The 22,910-nt window shown below is 34.5% G+C and overlaps 2 protein-coding genes and 1 pseudogene across 2 annotated transcripts; all 3 read right to left on the reverse strand.

The window, feature by feature from the left end:
* LOC150052704 (olfactory receptor 8H1-like) lies at nt 1–948 on the reverse strand. Its single transcript, XM_090348789.1, has one exon. It carries the CDS (start codon nt 946–948, stop codon nt 1–3), a length of 948 nt encoding a protein of 315 aa, XP_090204915.1.
* Nucleotides 949–8,719: 7,771 nt separating this feature from the next.
* Nucleotides 8,720–9,664, reverse strand: LOC150052705 (olfactory receptor 8H1-like). Its single transcript, XM_090348790.1, has one exon. The coding sequence runs from the start codon at nt 9,662–9,664 to the stop codon at nt 8,720–8,722; it is 945 nt and encodes a 314-aa protein (XP_090204916.1).
* Nucleotides 9,665–15,550: 5,886 nt separating this feature from the next.
* On the reverse strand, nt 15,551–16,511 carry LOC150052706 (olfactory receptor 5T7-like; annotated as a pseudogene).
* Nucleotides 16,512–22,910: the final 6,399 nt, after the last annotated feature.

The following is a 22,910-nucleotide window of genomic DNA, read 5'->3' on the forward strand; positions in this document are numbered from 1 at the left end:
TCATTTTAATCTCCTGAAACTATCTTTCTTCTGCAGGACCCGGATGAAAGCATTTTTCACTTCCTTGTTTCTCAGACTGTAAATGAGTGGATTCAGCATGGGTATGACAATAGTATAAAACACAGAAGCCACCTGATCCTTTCCCAGGGAGTAGGACTTCTTGGGTTTTAAATAAGTAAAGATCATACTGCCATAAAAAACAGTGACCCCCATCAGATGGGAGGCACAGGTGGAGAAGGCTTTATGTTTTCCTGAAGTGGAATTGATTTTCAGAATCATCGACAGAATTGACACATAGGACACACATATTAGGATAAGTGAGATAATGAAGGTGGAGCCAGCAAGAAACATTATCATCATCTCAGTGCTATAGGTGTCACTGCAAGACAGGATTAAAATTGGGGATGTGTCACAGAAGAAGTGATGGATTACGTTGGAGTTGCAAAAGTGCAATCTGCTCACCCAAAGATTATTGACAAGGGAATCCATAAGGCCAACCATGTAGGAGCCAGTGAGCAGGGCTCGGCAGAGTCTTGGTGACATGATCACTGAATAATGCAAAGGATTGCAAATAGCTATGTAGCGATCATAGGCCATGGAGGAAAGGAGAAAACATTCTGTAGCAACAAGCAGAACGAAAAAGAACATCTGAGTGAAACAGCCCACAAAGGAAATGCTCTTGGAGGAAGTCAGCAAGTTTGCTAGTGTTTTAGGAGTGATGACATTTGAATAACATAGGTCCAGGAAAGAAAGGTGAGTGAGGAAAAAGTACATGGGAGTGTGAAGCTGGTGATCTAGACAAATGATCACTATCATACCTAGATTCCCCAGCACGGTAATCAGATATATCAGGAGAAAGAGCAGAGACAGCACCACCTGGATGTCTCCAGAATCTGTCAATCCCATGAGGATGAAGAAGGACACATTTGTGTTATTCCAGGTTCCCATTGTATGCTGCTGTTAACTATTGAGAAATGAGGGATGATAGCATAAATTATTCCATGAGGTTTTATTCTATGATAGTTCAGTCTTCTCTTCTGTGTTCAATTTCGTTTTCTCAAAATTGGTAATAAATGTATACTGTTTGAGTCAATTATCCATGTCTAACCATATGGACAGACTGATATTTGAATATAGAATATAAATAGTACTCTATTTTCTAAAGAGAAAGAATCTGAAATTTTCCAAATGATATATTTCATGACAAAGACATTCAACCTACCTAGTGGTACCCCAGTGGTGCTATAATTGTTACAATGTCGTAGATGTGGAAAATCAAGCCAAACTTCAAATAATTATCTGAATTCATCAAATATCGATGCTGATTCTAGTCTTAAATATTTGACTTAAAACAACATGACCATATCAGAGTATTCCATTTGATAGTTATTTCTGTAAAACTGAAAGAATGTTTGTCAGAGTGAAGAATGACAGGAGCAATTTCAGCCTATCAAGTACTATTTATTTGTTCAAAATGTCAATTAAATCAAATTCCAAATTTTTCCTCTACAGTTTTGTCTTAGTGCACATTTGTATCATACTGCTCATGAAGTATAATTTTAACGTATGTCATATATTTTAATGTTGATTGTTTAAAATAAAATTTCTTCCCAAAATAGTATTTTGAATAATCTCAATCAAGTCTAGATGTTTTTAAATAATCAATGCCGTCATCTGTTAGCATAATGCCCACATCATAGTTCTACAAAAGTTTTCACAAGGTGACTGTTATCCGACCTAATTTTACAGTTTTTATGAGAATACTTACTGTGATAAAAGATGGTGAAAATGAAAGAATTTGTCTTTGTTCATCCATACAATTGGTCAGTCCTCAATTTGCCTCTCAAAAAATATATAATGAATTAAAGCAAATGAAAGGTTCTGTTTTGTAGAGCATTTGTTTCTGTGTGTATGCACATTTCCCTATGTATATACATTTTCCTGTGTATATGCAATTTTTTGCATTTTTTTTTCTTCTGTGGTAAATTAAATCTCTAGAAACTTTGTTCTGGTTGATTTAATCAAAAGTAGTCTAGGAAGCACTGCCTGAGAAGAAGCCCAAAATACTACTTTGATTTTCTGTACAGCAGTGATTCTTTTCTTTCCCAGCATGCTATCTCCAGGATGCCTTATTTAAAATGTATGGAGAATTGTGAAACACTGTGTCAATCTCAGGGACTAATTTCCAGGAAAAAAATTACTTGGCATGTGTTCAAGATCAGAAGTGCAAGGACTGAATGTGTGAAGGGTTGCTCTTTTTATCTGGTTACAACATGAAGAACATGATCACATTATCCTATTGATGATGTCTTCATTTAAATATACATATATTATATATATAACATATTAAAGTTAGGCTCCTAATAATTAGAAAGTTTAATGTAAATATTGGCTTTGTGACTGTTGCCGTAAAGTGAAATTTTCAAATGTTAATATGAAAAATTACATACTGCAATGTACAGTTATGTCATGTTGAGAACATCTGTATTATAAATTATGGAGTACAGTAAAATTCAGAGAAATATATCAGAGTCATTCTAAATTATAACTGAGATTTTGTCAATAATTGCACAGTATTTATATAGTACTTATTTTGATATAATATATACATAATATATACTTGGATATATAATATAATATGTAACCTATATAATATATATAGTATACTATATCCATGAAGAATTGCCTAATTATTATTATGCTGTATATTTAGTGTTTTATGCTCATTTCAAAGTGAAAATGTGTCCTATGAAATGATTTGTGCCTTGTGAACACTTGGTGAACATCACAACCCCCCTTGGTGACTCCTCACTGAGTCAGTGCACAGAGAGTTCCTCAGCCCCTGCCACTGCTCTAATTATCCAGTTTCCCAGGACTTTGGAGCTTCTCTGTTCTGAACTGGCTGTTTCCTGTCCTGTGTCTCTATGTACTACCTGTGCACAATGGCTTACTGGGTAGCTCTACTTGATTGCTTATTAAACAACACGTGTGAGGAAATGATAAAAATGATTATGTTAATAATTTATGGCCCAAAATACATTTTGATGTATGCAAATAGGTGAAACCAACATGGTTTCAAAATATTGGTCATAAAAGACTACTGTGATAAATATAAATCTACTGGGATTATTTCTGACGGTGGATTCTGCTCTTTGGAAATATGTCCAAGTGTGTTCTAGATATTCATAAAGTGAATTCCTAAAGAAAGTGAGGGAAAATGAATAAAGGAAAATCACTTCTATGTATGTCTGGAAATATAAAAATGAAACTTACTGAATTTGTTAATAAGGAAGAAGAATGATGATGATTGATAGAGGGAGTGAGACTGATAAAGAGATAACTTTGGAGAGGGCACCCTGTATGCTTCTACAGTAATATAACAGTGAATTCCTTTTGTTTTTTTTTTGTTTTTTTGTTTTTTTTGATGGGCCAAATTTTTAAAATAATTTTTATTGTGATTAATACAAGGGTTACATTATATTCACCAGATAGAAGGTGCATAACTTCACAAACAATGATACCCTTTCTCATGACATGGTCCCCAATTCCCTCCCACCCTCCCCCTGCTTATCTTGATTTCCCCCCTTCCCTATCCAATTTCAAATACCCAATTAAGCACATATAAAATATATCAGATAACAAGGTGAAATATTGTAACAATATGAGATAACCAAGGGATGGCAAAAGAGAAGAGAGATAACATAATACATTAAAGACAACAGTCACGCATTATATGGCTTTTGTTTCCTTATCCTGGAGGTCCTTACATTTAGTGTCATACTATTTGGCCTAATGTCTCTAGATTTTCTTCTATTGTAAAATCTCTGCTAGGAGAGCCCAAGGTTTCTACTGATTATGACAAATTAGGGAGACTATTGGGCCTATGTTCCTTTGAGTCTGGCTTACTTCACTTAATATGATTTTTTCTAAGTCTTTCCATTTCCTTACAAATGGGGCGATGCCATTCTTTCTGACAGCATCATAGAATTCCATTGTGTATAAATGCCACATCTTGTTGATCCACTCATCAACTGAGGGACATCTGGGTTGGTTCCATATCTTTGCTATGGTAAATAGTGCTGCAATGAACATCATTGTGCTAGTGGATTTAGTATGCCGTTGTTTCTGGACGGTTGGGTAAATGCCAAGTAGTAGAATTGCTGGGTCATAGGGGAGCTCTAGGTTTAGTGTTTTTTTTTTTTGTTTGTTTGTTTTTTTGCCAGTCCTGGGCTTGAGCTCAGGGCCTGAGCACTGTCCTTGGACTTTCTCAAGGCTAGAGCTCTACCACTTGAGCCTCAGCACCAATTCCAGCTTTTTGCTATGTATGTGGGGTACTGAGGAATCGAACCTGGGTCTTGGTGCATGCTAGGCAAGCACTCTACCACTAGGCCAAACTCCCAGCCCCTAGGTTTAGTCTTTTGAGGAACTGCCATACTGCTTTTCATAGTGGTTGAACAAGTTTGCACTCTCACCAGCAGTGTAGTAGTGATCCCTTCTGGCCACATCCCCTCCAGCATCTGTTGTTATTAGATTTCTTTTTTTATAATTTTTATTGTAATTAATAAAAGGATTACATGATATTTGCCATATAGAAGGTGCATTAATTCACATACATTGATACCCTTTCACATGTCTTGGTACCCATTACCCTTCCCCCCACCCCCACACCCGTTTTGGTTTTCCCCCTTCCCTATCAAATTTCAAATAACCAAACACAAATAAATTCAATATATCAGATAACAAAGTGAGGTACTGTAACAATATGAGATACCCAAGGGACAGCAAAGGAGATGAGAGATAACATAGTACATTAAGGACAACAATCATTCATTATATGGCTTTTGTTTCAATATCCTCGAGGTCCTTTCAATTAGCTTCATAGTATATGGCCTTATGTATCAAGGTTTTGCTCTATTTCAGATCTCTGTTAGTAGAGTCCAAGGTTTCTACTGATTATGACAAATGAGGGAAACCATTGAGCCTAAGTTCCTTTGAGTCTGGCTTACTTCACTTAATATGATTTTTTCTAAGACTTAGAAAAAATCATATTAAGTGAATTCTTTTGTATAACCAACTTTTGCTAATTAGAACAAATCCCCTCTATAGTCCGGAGTCACTGAAAATCCAGTATTTTACGGGGAAGCAGAGAGGACTTTGCCATGCAATTTCGGATGCCATGGTGTGGAGAACCACACACTTGTGGACAGAGCCAGCCAGGAAGTCCCCAATACACTGATCCAGTCCAGAGACCTCTTTCCAGTGCAGGTGTTCCCACCTGTAGAGAAGCACAGACTTCTCCCCACACAACAGTCATAGATTTATCTGACACAGCACCCTGGCCTTCTGAGCATCCTGTACAGAGGGGAGTGGATCTGAACTGACATTACAAGCAGTCTGGTATTGAGAAGTGCTTCTATCCTCAGCTGGCAAAATCACTGTATTTACTCATAGACTATATTTTCTGGGACACTTCATCCTGGCTTCTTTTTCTCTCACACATTTTCAGGTATGGTTCCTGATAAGTTTCTATTTCACAGAAAATTTTGCTCCTAAAAGAGGACCACAAGCATTCCATGCTTAACATCTTCTTTGTGTAAAATTAGGCTTTGCATGATTAAGTGTGAATCTTCAGTAGTAAGGTTAAACCAGGAATAAGTGACTTCAGTGACTCACTGTGGTCACCTTCTAAATAACCATTGATTAAAAGTTCTTCTGATGTGTGATTGTTGTTCTTAATATACTATGTTATTTCTCATCTCTTCTGTTGTCCCTTAGTTATTTTCATATTGTTACAGTATCTTTCCTTCTTATCTGGTATATTGTATATGCGATAATTTGTTTATTTGAAATAGGAAAGGGAATGGGGGAAAACAAGATGAGGGGAGGTTTGGAGGGAGGGAAATGGGGACAAAAACATGAGAAGGGATATCAATGTGTGTGAAGTAATGTACCTTATATCTCGCAAATATAACTGTAACCCTTCTATTAATTATAATCAAAAAAGAAAATGTGACACAAAAAAAAATTCTCCTGAAAGAACAAAGTACCTAGCCACCTTCAGGTTGAAATGGAACACCCGGTGTGTGACTTCCATAAATTTTTTTCCATTGTCCATTTTCAGAAAGGCCACTGGGAATCAATGCTACTCACCTGTCTTGTCTGCAATATATGACAACAAGTTCTGTTAACTGGGTGATTGGGAACCAGAGATCGGCCTGGGTGGCATCCCAGAGCCATTTGTGAATTACTTGTATATGAGGCTAAATTATACTACAACGTCCAATGAATCACAGTCTGTTACCTTCTTTCCTTTTGAGAGTAGAGTCAAATCTTTAATAGCAATGATTATATATATATACATATACATAGTGTGCAGATATATATGTATATATATATTTTCTTTTTTTCTTATATTTTTATTGTAATTAATAGAAGGGTTAAATTATATTTGCCAGATAGAAGGTACATTAATTCACATACATTGATACCTTTCTCATGTCTTGGTCCCCATTTCCTTTAAATGGATTTCCACTGTTTTGTTTAATCATATTTATTGTGGATGATATCAGAAGTAATATTCTAGGGAAAAGTATGGATTTCAAGTAAATGATAGTAGGAGACATTATAGAGTAGACATGCAAAATTTTTATTTACATAAATATTGTGTTCAAACATCAGTTTTCTTATAAACACAACTGTCTTTACTATTTATACTTTATAAAGTTTCACATGGATTTTATAAAGACAATTGACATCTTATTCGATAATGTACCACTTTACCATACTTACATGTCCAATACAAAGCATTATGGAAGTCTTTTTACAAAAGCTGTTAATTCACAAGAGAAAAAAGTACATTTTGCTTACTCATTTTTAAAAATGCACTTCACAGGACACAGAACAGTTGCATGGAAAACTTAATTCACAAATTTACCCTACAAATTAACTTACAAATGCACTCAACAAACATGTCAAACACCTATTATGCCATAAATACTTTCCTATGAATTTGGGGACAATGAAATTCAGTGAGATGTCATTATAATTTCCTTAAAGGTATAATAATTAATCCAGATGAGAAGTCAGTAGTGAAAATGCTGTTGAAGTACATTTTCACAATGGAAAAGATAATGACAGAACAATGTCAGGAAAAAATCCATGTTTTTTGAGGTCATGATAAATAAAAATCTTTAGAGAAAGCAATTTTCTTAGTAAATGAATGTAATTCTTTCATTTGAAGGAAAAATACCTTAAAGAGTCTGATGAATACATGCCAGAAGAAGCCAAAAATCATTTACATAATAGTGACCAAAGCAGGTATTTTATTATGAACAACAAGCCTATAGATAGTTGTCTACAGCTCTTAAATTGATAAGTAAGTAATCTTGAGAGGAAGGGCAATATGAATGGACATAACAGCCTAAATTATAGGAAGCCAGAAAAACTATTTGAATTATCAAGGGAGTCAATGGCCAAGGGAAAAGATATGTATCCTTTTATGTAAAGGCTGTATCAGTAGTTAGATTTAGAGAAAACATAGTAATTTAACACACAATGAACCAGTGAAGATTATAAAAAAAGAAGCTCAGCTGAAGGGTATTTGAGAGACACAATCAATAAGAAATATTTTAATAACTTTCAACATAGTGTCTAGTTAGTATCATTACTGAATTTTTTCATCATTTGTCACATAATTTCTGGGCCCCCAGCCAACTCTCCCAAAGACAAACCAACAAAATATTTACTATGACAGATTTTGAGAGATTTAGCAGATACACATATAAAAGTTATTATGGACACATGTATAATTCACTTCATAAATTTAATCTATTCTACATGTAAAGTATTCCATAACTCTAAGTTTTACCCAAATATTGAGAAAGCATACATAGACAGCTTTCATTGACAGACAAAAACTATGAAGCATTAGATCTTAAATGAATTGCATCCCTAAAAACAAAATAAAACAATGCAACAACAGCAACAAAAATTCAAGCCAGGTAAAGTGACTGATGCCCATAATCCTAGCTACTCAGGAGGCTGAGATCTGAGGGTCAAGTTTCAAAGCCAGCTATGGAAGAAAAGAATCTGAGATTCTTATCCCCAATTAACCTCTAGAAAATGGGAAATAGGGCTTTGCTCAAGGGTAGGGCAGTAGCCTTTAGCTGAAGAGTTTTGGGGCAGCACCCAGGCTAAGTTCAAGCCCCAGGACTCACCCCCCCCGAAAAGAATTCTATATTTTTCAAATATTCTTAAATAAATTCTGTGAAATGCCTTACTCTTCCTTCAGCAGTCTATTCTAAAACCAAATTTAGCCACTACCAGATATTTTTTATCTTATTTTTTTGTCCTTGTGAATTAAGCCAAGTGAAAAAAAATTAGTATAAATCTTACAATTTGAGCCACAATATTTAACTTTATGAAAACAAAATACTTCAAAACTGGAGAGCACCTGGGATTTCATGTTCTATAAAATAGTTGTCATTAGAACCAAGTCATATTTTGAGGTTATATACTAAACACATATTTCATGGTTTCAAATTAAAGTATCGACTCTGAAAGCATATTCCTGGTAATATTTAAGTCTGTATGCACAGGAAAAGCAGGACTTCAGATAAATTAAAAGACAGAGTCTACCTTTTTTTTTCTTAGTGAGAGGCTAAAGATACCCTCAAACAAGACAAAAACAAAAGGTAAGTTTAAATGCATAGCATGACTCTCATTTTAATTGTCTGAATCTTCTTTTATGCACAACTCTTAAAAAAGCATTTTTTACTTCCTTGTTTCTCAGACTGTAAATGAGTGGATTCAGCATGGGTATGACAATAGTATAAAACACAGAAGCCACCTGATCCTTTCCCAGGGAGTAGGACTTCTTGGGTTTTAAATAAGTAAAAATGACGGTACCGTAGAAGACAAGGACACCAAGGAGATGGGAGGCACAAGTGGAGAAGGCTTTCTGCTTTCCTGAAGTGGAATTGATTTTCAGAATCGTTGACAGAATGGACACATAGGACACACATATTAAGATAAGTGATAATATAACTGTAGAACCAGCAAGAAACATTATCATCATCTCAGTGCCATAGGTGTCACTGCAAGACAGGATTAAAATTGGGGATTCATCACAGAAGAAGTGATGGATTACGTTGGAGTTGCAAAAGTGCAATCTGCTCATGCAAAGATGATTGACAAGGGAATCCATAAGGCCAACCATGTAGGAGCCAGTGAGCAGGCCTCGGCAGAGTCTTGGTGACATAATCACTGGATATTGCAGAGGACTGCAGATAGCTATGAAGCGATCATAGGCCATGGAGGAAAGGAGAAAACATTCTGTAGCGCTAAGCAGAATGAAAAAATACATCTGAGTAAAGCAGCCCACAAAGGAAATGCTCTTGGAGGAAGTCAGCAAGTTTGCTAGTGTTTTAGGAGTGATGACATTTGAATAACATAGGTCCAGGAAAGAAAGGTGAGTGAGGAAAAAGTACATGGGAGTGTGAAGCTGGTGATCCAGGCAAATGATCACTATCATACCTAGATTCCCCAGCACGGTAATCAGGTATATCAGGAGAAAGAGCAGAGACAGCACCACCTGGATGTCTCCAGAATCTGTCAATCCCACGAGGATGAAGAAGGACACATTTGTGTTATTCCAGTAATTCATAGTGGACACCTATTGAGAATCAAAAAGTTTACTTAGCCCTAATTACTATAAAATGTTTGTTCTAGAAAGGATCCAGTATTCATTTGTGTGTTTGCTAATCCAGGGGCTGAAACTCAGGGTTTAGCTGCTATCCCTGGCATTTTGTACTCAAGGCTTAGTTTTGTACCACTGAAACCACAGTTCTATCTGGGTTTTGTTAGTTAATTGGAGATAAAAGTTCCAAGGACACTCTGTCCAGGATAGCTTTGAAGAATGATTCTCAAATCTCAGTCTCATGTGCAGATGGTATTCCATGAGTGACCTACCAGCACAGGTTACAACTGATATTATTTTTTGTAATAAATTTAATTTATTTTGAGTGATAATAAATCACTATTAATTTGAACAAAAATCAGTGATCACCTACAGTTTTTGGCAAAAGTTTGGATATGCTATATAAATATAGCATCTTTCTTAATAGAAGTGACCTAAAACTTAAAAATGACTTCTTTAGTTGTCATATTTAATCTCCATGAAGTATTATACCAAATGCACTACTATTTCCACATATTTCAGACATGAGGAAGGGTGCAAAATGCTTAAATAGCTTATCTGAAATTGTAAATACACATGGTGCCCTTTTTGTTGATTCCATGACTCAAGGAGACAATGCTGTATTCCAGGTGATAGTTATTTCTGCAAACTTGGGCAAAAAGATGAAGAAAATAAACAAGGTTAGAATCATATGTAAACTCTCACATGTGGTTTGTTAGTTTTTCAGGGCCATTAACTATAAATGAAGTACACTCTACCTTCTTCTAGAAAGTGTATTAGATTTGTATACCACACTTAACCTATTTTGTTCCAGATCCTACCACATTTTCCTAGGTTGCTCCTTTATATAAAATTTCCTGAAAAATTTATTTTTGAAGCATAAATATCATAGAATTTAATTCCTTCACAAATTCTCACATTATTTTAGATAAGACACAAATGATGGACAGATATTCTTCTCAATAAAACCACTAGGATTCTTCTTGGATAAGTTGCTCCATTTTACAGTGCAACACTAACACTGGGATACAAAGTATTGTTGAAACATCACAAAATTCATCTCTGCCCCATGGGTTTCAGAAACAGAATATGAAAGCTCATTTAGGGTTAGAAAATACCTGCAATGTGATGTTTGATTCATACTTAAATAGCTATTTTTATGTTTCTGAATGTTTGGTTTTCACTTCCCTGTAAAATTACATCTCTGTACTTGGTTCGAGTTGTATAAGAAAAAAGTTTACCAGGAAGGTCAGCCTCAGAAAACTCCAAAACCCTAACATGATTATCTGGAAGGAAGTACCAGTCTTCTTCACTTGCACTAGTTCCAGGCCACATTATTTATAGTTCATGGAGAATCAGGCAACAGCATGTTATTCTCAGCGACCAATTTCCAGGGAATATTACTTGGCATGAGTTCAAAGACAGAAGCTCAAGTACTAAAAACTTTTGCTTTTTCACATAGATGTTCCTCAAGAAAGAACATCATCATTTTGAAAATTATGAGGCATTATTTTAAATGATATTAATGAGAATCTTGTCTGAAACGTTTATAATTCCAAGGAATTCATCTTTGTCAGTAATGTTTTAGTTGTAAAATAAAACAGACACTATTTACACTGTTGTTGTGTTTTGATGCTTTTCTTAAAAACGCAATTGGCTGTCTGATTAGTCCTTCCTGCTGGGAAATACTTTCCTTAAGCATAACTTTCCAAATCATGGTGATACACTTAAAATTTCCTAGTACTCACCAGAAATAGGAATTATAAGGTAGGTCAATTCCATGAGGATAAAATTACTGAAATAACAACACAAAAAACTATCAGTGATTGTATCCCTTTTCTGTGATTTAGAATTATTAAAATGTATAGGCACAGTCTCAATTGCCAAGGGTGTCATGATTTGCAATAAAACAGAAAGATATTTCCATATAGGAAAGTCTTATTCTAAAAAAACCTATTACTAAAAAAAGAAGGCAGAGTTTTATCATTTCATCACTGTTAGTCCATTTTCTGCAGTACTCTGATTAAGATCATTCTTCTAGGTATAAGTTTGGAGGCCACTGGACCTTCATATGGTATGAAACACTTTTCCTTATCGGCTCAATTGTAGACTTACAATTAATTGTGTTCACCTCAATGATTATTTCACTATCCAATCATAGTCACACAAAATATTTATTTTCCAAATTGACATCTAATATATATATTAATTTATAAATTTAATGTTAACATAATATAAATACAAGATTAAATTAATATGGAATAGAAATTTTTCAGAGAAACATTTGTTTTAGGATGGATACCATAAAATGGAATCATAATTTTACAATGGAAATTGTATGCTGAAATGTATGCACTGCAAAGTATGATTATTTAATGAGGAAAAAGTATTCTAAACAGTAATAGAATACACTAAAATTCAGATAAGTCCATGAGAACTATTTAAATTATAATTTCAAATTTATTAATCATTTTACTCCTTATAAACAATATTTATTTGGATATATACAAGAAGAAATACATGAGTATTGTGCTGTTTTTAGTATATCGTGATAATTTCACACATATACACACATAAAATTTGGATTCTGCACAACCTACTAATATTGCTTTCACTCTTTCTTTGCTCATGGATTCTTTCCCCCACACATTGTTCTTTTTTTTCTTTTTGTCGGTTGTGGTCCTTGAACATTGGGCCTATTGGTTGTCCCTCATCTCTTCAGCTAAAGGCTAGCACTCTACCAATTGAGCCACTGTGCCACTTCTGGTTTTCTGGTGGCTAAATGGAGATAGCAGCCTCATGGGTTTTGGGCATGGAATTTTAATGTTTTTCTTTTGTCTTATGCAATCCAACTAGAATCAACACCCCATACAGGACTTATTTTACATTATTTTTGCATTCCACTATATGAGGTTGAGGAAATGAGATGTGGGTAATGTAAAAGTCTGCTTCTTAACTTTTCAGTATTATTACTGAAAAGCAATGTGCAAAAACATTTTTGAACAATGACAATGAAAATAAAGCTCTTTAATATTTTAGTGTCAAACCCGATGATTGGGAGAGGAAGGGGGAGGGACAATAGAAGAAATCCATGGCAAGGGATATTAATGTTCAAGAAGTAATGTACCCACTACCTGATGAATGTAACTGTAACCCCTCTCTATATCACCCTAGCAATTAAATACAATCAACCTTTTGCAGCAGCCTCAAAAAATTCTTAGGAATTAACTTATCTAAAGAATAAAGGATCTTTATGATAGAACCTTTAAAAAAATACCTGTAAAGGCAAATTAAAGCAGAACTGGGGTAATGGAAAACCTCTCAATCTCCTGGATGGGAAGAATCAACATTGTGAAAATGGAAATCCTGCCAAGGGCCATCTACCAGTTCAAGGCCATACACATCAATATCCCAACGTCATCCTTTAAAGAAGTAGAGGAAGCAACCCAAAAATTTATATGGAATAATAAAAGATTCCAAATAGTAAAAACAATTCTTAGCAGAAAGAATAGTGCAAAAGGAATATCAATACCAAATTTCAGATTCTATTACAGAGCTAGCTCTGGTTATAAAAAAAAATAGCTTGGTACTCACAAAAACAGGCCTGAGGACCAATGGAATAGAACTAGAGAGCCAGAAATCAATCCACAGTCTGATGGCCACATAATCTTCAATAAGGGAGCCAAAAACAGGATGGAAGAAAGACGGCCTCTTCAACAAATGGTGCTGTATCATTTGGTCAGCATCTGCAGAGAAGTAAAGTTGGATCCTTATATATCACTCAGCACTACAATTACTTCCAAATGGATCAAAGACCTGGCGGTAAAAGCAGATACCGTGAAAACTTTACAGGAAGAATAGGAGATTCATTAGATTTCTTGATACAGGTAGAAACTTTCTAAATAAAGGCCCAGAAACACAACAGTTGAAGAAAGTTACTGTATTAAACTTGCTTCTATATGGCAAAGGACATAGATAGCAAGTTAAATAAAAAGCCCTCAGAGTGGGGGAATATCTTCACTAGCTATATACAGACAAGGACCTCATATCTAAAATATATCTACAGCTAAAAAAATGAATCTCTCAAAAACAATCCTCAAAGAACAACCATCCCATTAAAAGGTGGGATAAAGACATAAAGAGAGACTTCTCTGAAGAGGAAATAAGAATGGCCAGTAGACTAGAGACATGAAGAAATGCTCAATATCTCTGGCCATACAAGAATTGCAAATCCAAACAACTTTGAGATTTTTACCTCACTCCAGTTAGAATTGCCTTTATTAAGATATCTAATAACACCAGATGCTGATGGGGATGTGGCCAGAAGTGACTGCCAAAATGCTACTTGTGGGAGTATAAACTTGTTCAAACACTTTGGAAAGCAGTATAAAAATTCCCAGAAAGTCTAAACATAGAGCTCCCCTATGACCCAGCAATTCCACTCTTTGGCATTTACCCAAATGTCCAGAAACAAGGCTGTGTTAAAGCCACTAGCACAACAATGTTCACTGCAGCACTATTTACACAGTAAAGATATGGAATCAGCCCACATGCCCCTCAGTGGATGATTAGATCTAGAAGATGTAGTATTTTTACACAATGGAATTCTATGCTGCCATCAGCAAGGATGACATTGACCCATTTGCAAGGAAATAGACTTGAAAAAATCATGTTAAATGCAGTAAGCCAAACACAAAAGAACATAGGCTGCATGGGTAGATATGCAGATACATAGATAATTAGAGAGTACATATCTAGGATACTTCTCATTGAGGATCACAATAGCTCAAAAGCCATGTGTACGTATGGCTATATAGGATGAGGCTAAGTGAAATGAACTCTAGGATATAGAAACAAGAGTTTGGTCATTGTAATTGTTCTTAATGTAGTAAGTGAAGTTATTTCTTTTCTCTTTTTTTCCCTTTATGGTTTATCTTGTTACTGTATCTAACTTTGCTACTTGGTATATTGTATATACATTTATTTGTTTATTTGAAGTAGGGAAGGGGAAAAACAAGATTAATAGGCAGAAGTGGAGGCAGGGAAAGTGGGAGAAAAACATGGGAATTGTAACTCTAACCCCCTCTATATGTTACATGACAATAAAATAAAATAGAAATATAAAAAAGCTTCAATTAAAAAGATACAGAGTAGGAAATCATACAGTACTCAAGTTAATACTTGTCAGCTCTTTATCTGATTAGAGATTCACATCAATAATACATAAAAACAAATTCTATACACCTCCAAACTTCCCAGTGCAATTAATAATCTGCAAATGAACTAAGTATTTTTCAAGCAATGAGAAAATGGCCGATGAATACATGAAAGAAAAACAATGTACAACTTCTCTAATGATCAGAGAAATGCAAATAAAACTAAAGTGAAATTATTACTTAGTTCAGTCAGAATGGCCATTATCAATGGAAAATAATCTCCCAGAAACATAACTTTGTTTACAAGAAGGGATGGAAACATCATTCATTGCTGTGCGGAACTCAAATGGGTACAGTTACTCTGAAAATCTGTATGGAATTCCCATTCTCAGTACAAAAATACCAACAAAAATAAATAAAGGAATGGATTATGGAATGAACCAATCAATCAATCAATCAATAAAAAGGTTGGGGAAAAGTGCTTCAGACTCTTGCTTTGCATACCGATGTTCCTGCTCATTCTTCCTAGAAAGCATAGTATTGTTGTTCTCAAACAGGTGTTTTTAAATTGTTTTTTTCATTTATTTGTGCTTACTCTAAGACTTGACAAATACAGACCCTCAGAAACAGAGGTTGGTAGTTTTTCCTGTTATTTTAATTTTTTTTCCAGTTGAATCATCCAGGTGAAACTTTGTTTTTAACCCATGCACAGGTGTTTCCTGCATAATTTCGTCAGTGCCTCTTTCACGTCTTTGTTTCTCAGACTGTAGATGATGGGATTCAGCATGGGGATCACGATGGTGTAAAACAGACACGAACATGTCATGCTCCAGAGCGTAGGCAGAACTAGGCCTCACGTACATAAAGAGGACCGTCCCATAGTAAACGGACACCCCGGTGAGATGAGAGCCACACGTGGAGAAAACCTTTCTCCTCCCTGCAGCTGAAGGCATCTTCAGCATGGCCAACAGAATGTAACCATAGGAGAGCAGGACAATCAGGCTGGTGACCGCCTCAATGGAACTCACAAAGACAAAGAGCAGAAGCTGGTTTAGGTGAGTGTCAGTGCATGAGATGGCGAGCAGAGGAGGGATATCACAGAAGAAATGTTGGATGTCATTGGAGCCACAGAAAGACAGGCTACAGGTGGCCACTGTGTGTACAGTCGAGTTCATTATCCCCCCCACGAAAGAGGCCATGATAAGGGCCACACAGACTCTGGGGCACATGATTACCGAGTAGAGAAGAGGGTGGTGGATGGCCACGTAGCGATCATAAGCCATGGCGGCCAGCAGAAAGCATTCTGTGGTCCCACAGGTCACAGCAAGAAACATCTGTATGGCACAGCCAGACAGAGCGATGACTTTCTTCTCTGATACAAAGTCTACAAGCATCTTGGGGGTAATAATTGTTGAAAAGCACGCATCCAAAGAGGATAAAACACTCAGGAAATAGTACATGGGGTTGTGCAGTCGAGAATCCCCAGCCACCAGTACCACCATTCCTAAATTACCCAGGAGTGTGAAGAGGTAAATTGGTGGAAAAAAGAAGAAGAGGAGAATCTGAAGCTCAGTGTTATCTGTGAAACCCCTGAGTACGAATATGGAAACTTCTGTGATATTTTTCATGACAAAATCATATAGAACAGGCTTGAAGATATTCAAGAGATTGCTATTTGTGCAACTTAAAGGAAGGAAAAAACGAAAGGGTAGGATGGGATGAGTGGGTGAAAATGCTGAAAGGGGTAACATTGAATGGCAACTACATGGCATAACTACTTAAAGAGAAAATGACTGTTCAAATGTCCACACACTGGACATTTATTGGCAATGCATAAATAAGCAATGTATCAAGGGATGAGTAACTGATCAAGAATTCAGGTTTTGTGTCATTTGTGCACTATTCAATTGCAAATATAAGTTTTCACACACTGGTAGTCCTATTGCACTTTCAAAATCATCATATCACCTGGTTAATGATTCTCATATTTAATTCCTTATTTTCATAATTATGAATCCCCAAAGGGTATCAATTAAAGATTCTGAGGACATTCAGATGAGATACTATATCAGCAAACAAGATATAGAATGTTAATATGTATTCCTGGATATTTTGATAATTTTGTAATGATGTGCTACAATCTGCTCTTTATAGCGTTGAACAATATAAATTCGTGTCAAAGATATGCTAATAAAATTAAAATTTAAATCTAAAATATGTCTAATTAATTTTATCCAATAAATTAGCTGCTTCCAGTATTATAGAAATATTTTAAGACAATTCCCAAAATATTTCTAGCTTTATCTTTATACAAAAGATATATTGAGGGCCGGGAGTTTGGCCTAGTGGTTAAAGTGCTTGCCTAGCATGCGCGAAGACCCGGGTTCGATTCCTTGGTACCACATACATACAAAAAAGCTGGAAGTGGTGCTGAGGCTCAAGTGGTAGAGCTCTAGCCTTGAGAAAGTCCAAGGACAGTGCTCAGGCCCTGAGCTCAAGCCCAGGACTAGCAAAAAAAAAAAAAGTTATATTGAATATAACCTTCCCTTTAGTATGTATTTTCTTTCTGCCTTTGATTCACAGTTCAGCACTATTTGGAAGACAGATTTTTATTATACTCACGCATTTTTTGTTTTTTTTTATATAATGCAAATCACAATACATTCATTTGAGCATCGAATATACACAATCTATTACTATAGTATTATAATCGGTATAATTCCATATATGAATATAATACATCTCAAACAAACTCACTTCCTCCATCATCTGACTTTTCTAGTTGGCAAATATTTGGTCACAAATATATATATAGATATAATGATCAAATTATCAGTGATCATATATGGGTTTTGAATTGGATTTCTCATGCTTCATTATTTTTATTTAATTTATTTTTTTCCTATGCTTAGGGTACAACACATAAAGGCAAGTACTCTACCAAAAATTTTCTTCTATGACTAAGGTAGATCTTTGTTTTGTAACACTTTCATTTACAAACATTATTCTATCAGGATAATCCATAGTTATAAAGCAATGTTGTGATGATAGTTTTTCTCCCCAAACCACACATTACTGGACTATTTTTGAACTAACAGAGAATTTTGCAAATTATGTAATGTATTGATGCCAAGAATATGCATTGGATCACATAAGGTATATTTGTATGTTAGTGAACTTGACTTTGTTGCATGAATGACATAGGAAAGGCCCAAGGTATAAAGCACTTCAACTCAATTGTTCTTGAAAGCGACATTTTACATTTTAAAATAATTTTAAATTAATATGCATTATTTGTAGATATTAATGAGGTTTGTCATATATCAGTAAATGCATACAACATGTTTTTCATTATTCTCCGTTCTGGTCCCACACCCTAGGAATCATGTTCTACATTCAGAGTGACTTTTAATTTATAATTTCCACACAAGAGGATGGAAACCCAAATAATATAAGTTTTTCTAAAATAATAGCTTTATGACAAAACAAATCAGAATCGTAAGGATAAAATGACTATTGCTCTTGGTAACTGTGATAATAATCGATTTTTAAATGAAAATTCCAGTACGTGAACACAGTTGGAGTAAAATGCAGAAAACAAAAATATATTTACTGTTGTTACACTAAGTTGCAAAGGAATTCAGATGATAACTGGCTTTTGAGCACTTAAGACAGTAGTGGATTTTTGTCTGAATTACTTTACCTTTGCAGCAACATTCTAAGACCAATGTCAAAGGCAAAGTCAATATGCTACCTCACTCAAAATGCTGGTACTTTTAGCTGTTTTGCAGTAGCTCTGTCTAGTAAATCCATGCCCCTGGCAATAGACATTCCCACCCCCAATACCCTTATCCTTAGTGTAAAACAAAAGGAAACATTCTTGAAACGATTTAGAATTTTTAAAATGCTTGATGAGAAAAATATTCAAAATCAGAAATACTATGGGATTGTTTCAAAATCATGTAATTGATTGCTTTCTCCTTTCAATGTTAAATTGCATATTTTTTTAAATTTTGGTTGCTTTGTTTGCAATTTCCTAATTGTCTATACTTCAAACTGACTTGTTTTCTTTCCTGGAGAAAAAGGAAGTATATACTCTAGTTAAAACATTTTTACTTATCTCTACTAACATAAATTATTGGTTTTTATTTTCTTTGTTGCTTTTCAGGAGGTACTCTTTATGAATTTGGGATAGAACTCTTAAGAAACTGAAATTTACTATATACATTCTACCTATTTACACAAGAAGAAAGAAGAAAAGTTTTATAGTACCTTTTAGTGACAAAAGACTTTGGTAAACTATAAAATATAGAATTTTAGGTGTCTTGAAATAGGCAAAAACAGCATGGGATTTCTCTTACCTCTGAATGAAAAATAGCAAATTTAGAATTATTATGAACATGGTTCATTTAGGTGGTTTATATGAACTTACTCAATTGTTCCTGAAGCCCAAAGGAGATTTTGTTCCTAGGGGAATGCTCTGCAATTATCTTCTTGTTCAGAAAATGGTATGATGATTTACTAAAATAATGAATCTGTAAATGGCTCTGGAGAAAGGCATAATGTGTAATCATTTATACAGTGAAAAGAGTACTTTGATCCCTGGTTTAAAGTGACATTTCATAAAACTTTCAAAAATGCTTGAATAAGAGATAAGAATCTTTAAGACATGAATATTAAATATTATCACAGAAACTTTCTATTTACTGGCTTAGAATTCAACTTTCCAGAACCTATTATTTTCATGCTAGTAATATAAAGCAATTTATATATCAAAACATAAAGAATTTGTATAATCTAAAATAATATTCAGTCATAGTATGCCTTATGAAATCTAGTAGATGAATGAAGAACTTATATTCAGATACATCTTCATGTTGTTCTGTTCACATTACATCCTTCTATTTAGAAATACATTTTGGAGAAATATTATAACAGAAAGATGAACAAAATGACATTTATATGGGGTAAACAGTATTATAAACTCCAAGGTATGTCATTTCCAAATGTATGTAAAATACTTTGTGAAAATTGTATTAATAATTTGACATGTATGTGTATGAACATGTACCCACAAGCTGTGATATTTGATAAATATGTTACACAGAAACAAGAATCCACATGTGCATCCATTGAACTATAATAATGAAGACTGTGAATGTTGGTATAATATTAAGGTCTAAGCAATTCTCTCTTTTATTGTCAATGTCCTAGATGTTTCTTTTTGAGAGAGAGATATATATGGTCATTAATGTGAAAGATTTTGGTGCGTTTTTGACAGTATATCAGATTTATTTCTATGCCACTTAAGCCAAAAAGTTAGTGGAGTGATTAAGCATAATGTTAAAAAAATATTCTTAATGAGCCAATTTCACAGATGGGCAGGTAAGAGAGATCATATATCTATAAGGTGTTATTTCTGTGTATGTAGCAAAAGGACATGAGAGAATTGAAAAAGTTATATTTTTCAAGAGGCAGAAACTGGACTTCAGAGCATTTTATTAAACCACCATCATATAATTAGTCTCTAAGCTGGATCAGTTTCTAGCTCATTAGATTTATTTACTTGTCTTCAGTATCTGCTGCTCTTCACCGAGGAATAATCTGCTACCAGGATCTAATGTGTGTTTCTGCAATCTGTTTTTTCATTTGTCATATAATTGATTACTGTATCGCTGTCATTTATTTACTAAGGTAGTATTTTTCCTTGGTATTTTTCTTTTCCCAGAAGACAGTGTGTTTTCTCCTCCTCAGGGTTTCCCTGTAGACAGCAGGAGGTGTTTCAGCATCTAGTGAAAAGATTAAAATATGTAACATTTGTGGCTTGCCTTAATTGGTAGAGCAGTTCATTTCTAAAGGTAAGAGAAGAGGCTTTCTATTACTTAGGAAATACTTATTAGTGTTAACTTGATTCAAAAGTGAACTTTATGCCAAAAAGCATTAAAATTTAAGAAAGAGGATTCTACAAGCACTGAACATTATCTCCCAAATGGAGTCATAAGACTTGTCAAATATCTAAGATCCATTAATTTTTGTCTATCAAAATTCTTCCTAACTCAAGTCAAGGTAGAAACAAATTGTACACTTTAGATTTTGTAGAGATGATAAATTTCTATAGGAACACCATTTAGAAAAAAATGAACTATAAAATGTAAATCATTTTCTTGACTTGAAGTCTGGTCAGTGATGGTCAAGATCAAAGAAATCAAGGTGCACCAGGGAAGTTTTACACCCACAAGTACCAGGAATATATATCTCACACTGGTCATTCCTGGCATGCTCACAGGTAGAATGTACTGGCACATATGGGGTGTTTGTGTTTGTTGTCGTTGTCGTTGTTGTTGTTGTTGCTGGTACTGGTGCATGAACTCAAGATCTTAGGGGGCTTCCCTGAGTATGGCTGGCATGCTAACATTTGAGCCACAGATCCACTTTTTGCTTTTTGATTTTTAATTGGGGATATGTCTCAAGTACTTTCCTGTCTGGACTAGCTTCAAAGCACAAATCTTAGCCTCTTTATCCACTAGGATTACAGGCATGAACCACTGCAACCCAGTTGACCCATGTAGCTGTTTGCCAGTAGCTGATGCCTGAATCTAGCTACTCAGATTTTCACTTGGAAGCCAGGTTGGCTGACAAACCACACAACACTTACCTCCAGCTAACCATCAAATAGCCCATAGTGGAGATAAGGCTCAAGTGGTAGAATGCCAACAGTGAAAGGAAAAGACAAAAGAAAGCATGTGATTCTGAGTTCAAGCCGCAAAAAATGACTCAAATAAAAGATTCTTCATACTACTTCAGTACGAATAATCTCATTTAATTTATTTTATTGTAAGTTACTGACATATGACAACTAAATCATAACTAAAACAAAAAGTACTTAGCTTCTCCTGTAAGGACTATTTGAGCTATGGAAACATTTTAGTAATTTTACATTTGCTTAGTGGTAGTTAATAAAATTTTAGTCAAATAAAACATATCATGTTTTTTCAAGTTTTATAGTTATTTAAATTTTAGTTTTACATGTATTTTTTATATATGGTATACCCAAAACCTCTGCAATGTTATTTTGGTAAGGAGAAACAACACTGGGAGTTTTGTCAATCTATTCATTACTTGAAAAAGAGAAATAACTTTGCCAAATTCACTCTGTTAAATGTGAGAGATTTTAATTTAGGAGATTAAAGGTCTATTGTGTGCGTGTGTGAACATATATGTACAGTACATATATATATATACATATATATATTATCTTCCACAAATTTCATAGCTAAGATGCATTAGGAAAGAAAAGTTAGAGTCATAGTAGAAAATTCTATAATTCAGTCTTCATGTTCATTTATATTTTGGATCAAAGTTTTAAAAGTAATGTTTTCAGTGTTTCTAATTCACTCATTTCCATCTTCCCCATTCCTTTTGAGCTCTTGACTTTAAAAATACTGTGCCAGGATGTGGTCTAGTGATATAATGCTTGCCTAGGATACATGAAGCCCTGGATTTCATTCCTGGGTACCACATACACAGATAAAGCCAGAAATGAGGCTGTGGCATACATGGTAGAACGCTATCCTTCAGAAAGCCTAAGGACAGTTCTTAGGACCTGAGTCTAAGCCCTAGGACAGGCAAAAAAATACTAGAAAAAGAAATTACAAATGTGTTTTATAAATTTTTGAAAAGAAGGAATATTTCAAGGATTAGGTATTTTAAAATCATCAATGTATTTGGAAAGACCAATCAATACATGAATTCTTATAGCTACACATATAGATATAGTATTAATTGATGGTTTATTGATTATTTTTATGTCTACAAAGAAAAATAGAAAAATATTTCACATTTGTTTATTAAGGCGTGAACTTTCTCACTTCACACAAGAAAAATTAGCATTTATTTTATTTCAGAATTTAGAATTATCTAAGTATTGTGTATTTGACTGATTGCTTTTAGTCCTACATTTGTAAAATTATCGATTCAATTCATTTAAACAGTCTGCAGGAATTCTCTGAGACATTTATTGAAAAAAAAAGGTACATGGTTCTCTAATCTGAGAAGAA

The sequence above is a fragment of the Megascapheus bottae genome, chromosome 16 (assembly GCF_031878675.1).
Source record: "Megascapheus bottae isolate mThoBot1 chromosome 16, mThoBot2.hap1, whole genome shotgun sequence".
NCBI lineage: Eukaryota > Metazoa > Chordata > Mammalia > Rodentia > Geomyidae > Megascapheus > Megascapheus bottae.

Bases quoted from the DNA above. Each gene is read 5' to 3' on its own strand.
- LOC150052705 (XM_090348790.1), bottom strand. From the start codon at position 9,664: ATGAATTACTGGAATAACACAAATGTGTCCTTCTTCATCCTCGTGGGA.
- LOC150052704 (XM_090348789.1), bottom strand. From the start codon at position 948: ATGGGAACCTGGAATAACACAAATGTGTCCTTCTTCATCCTCATGGGA.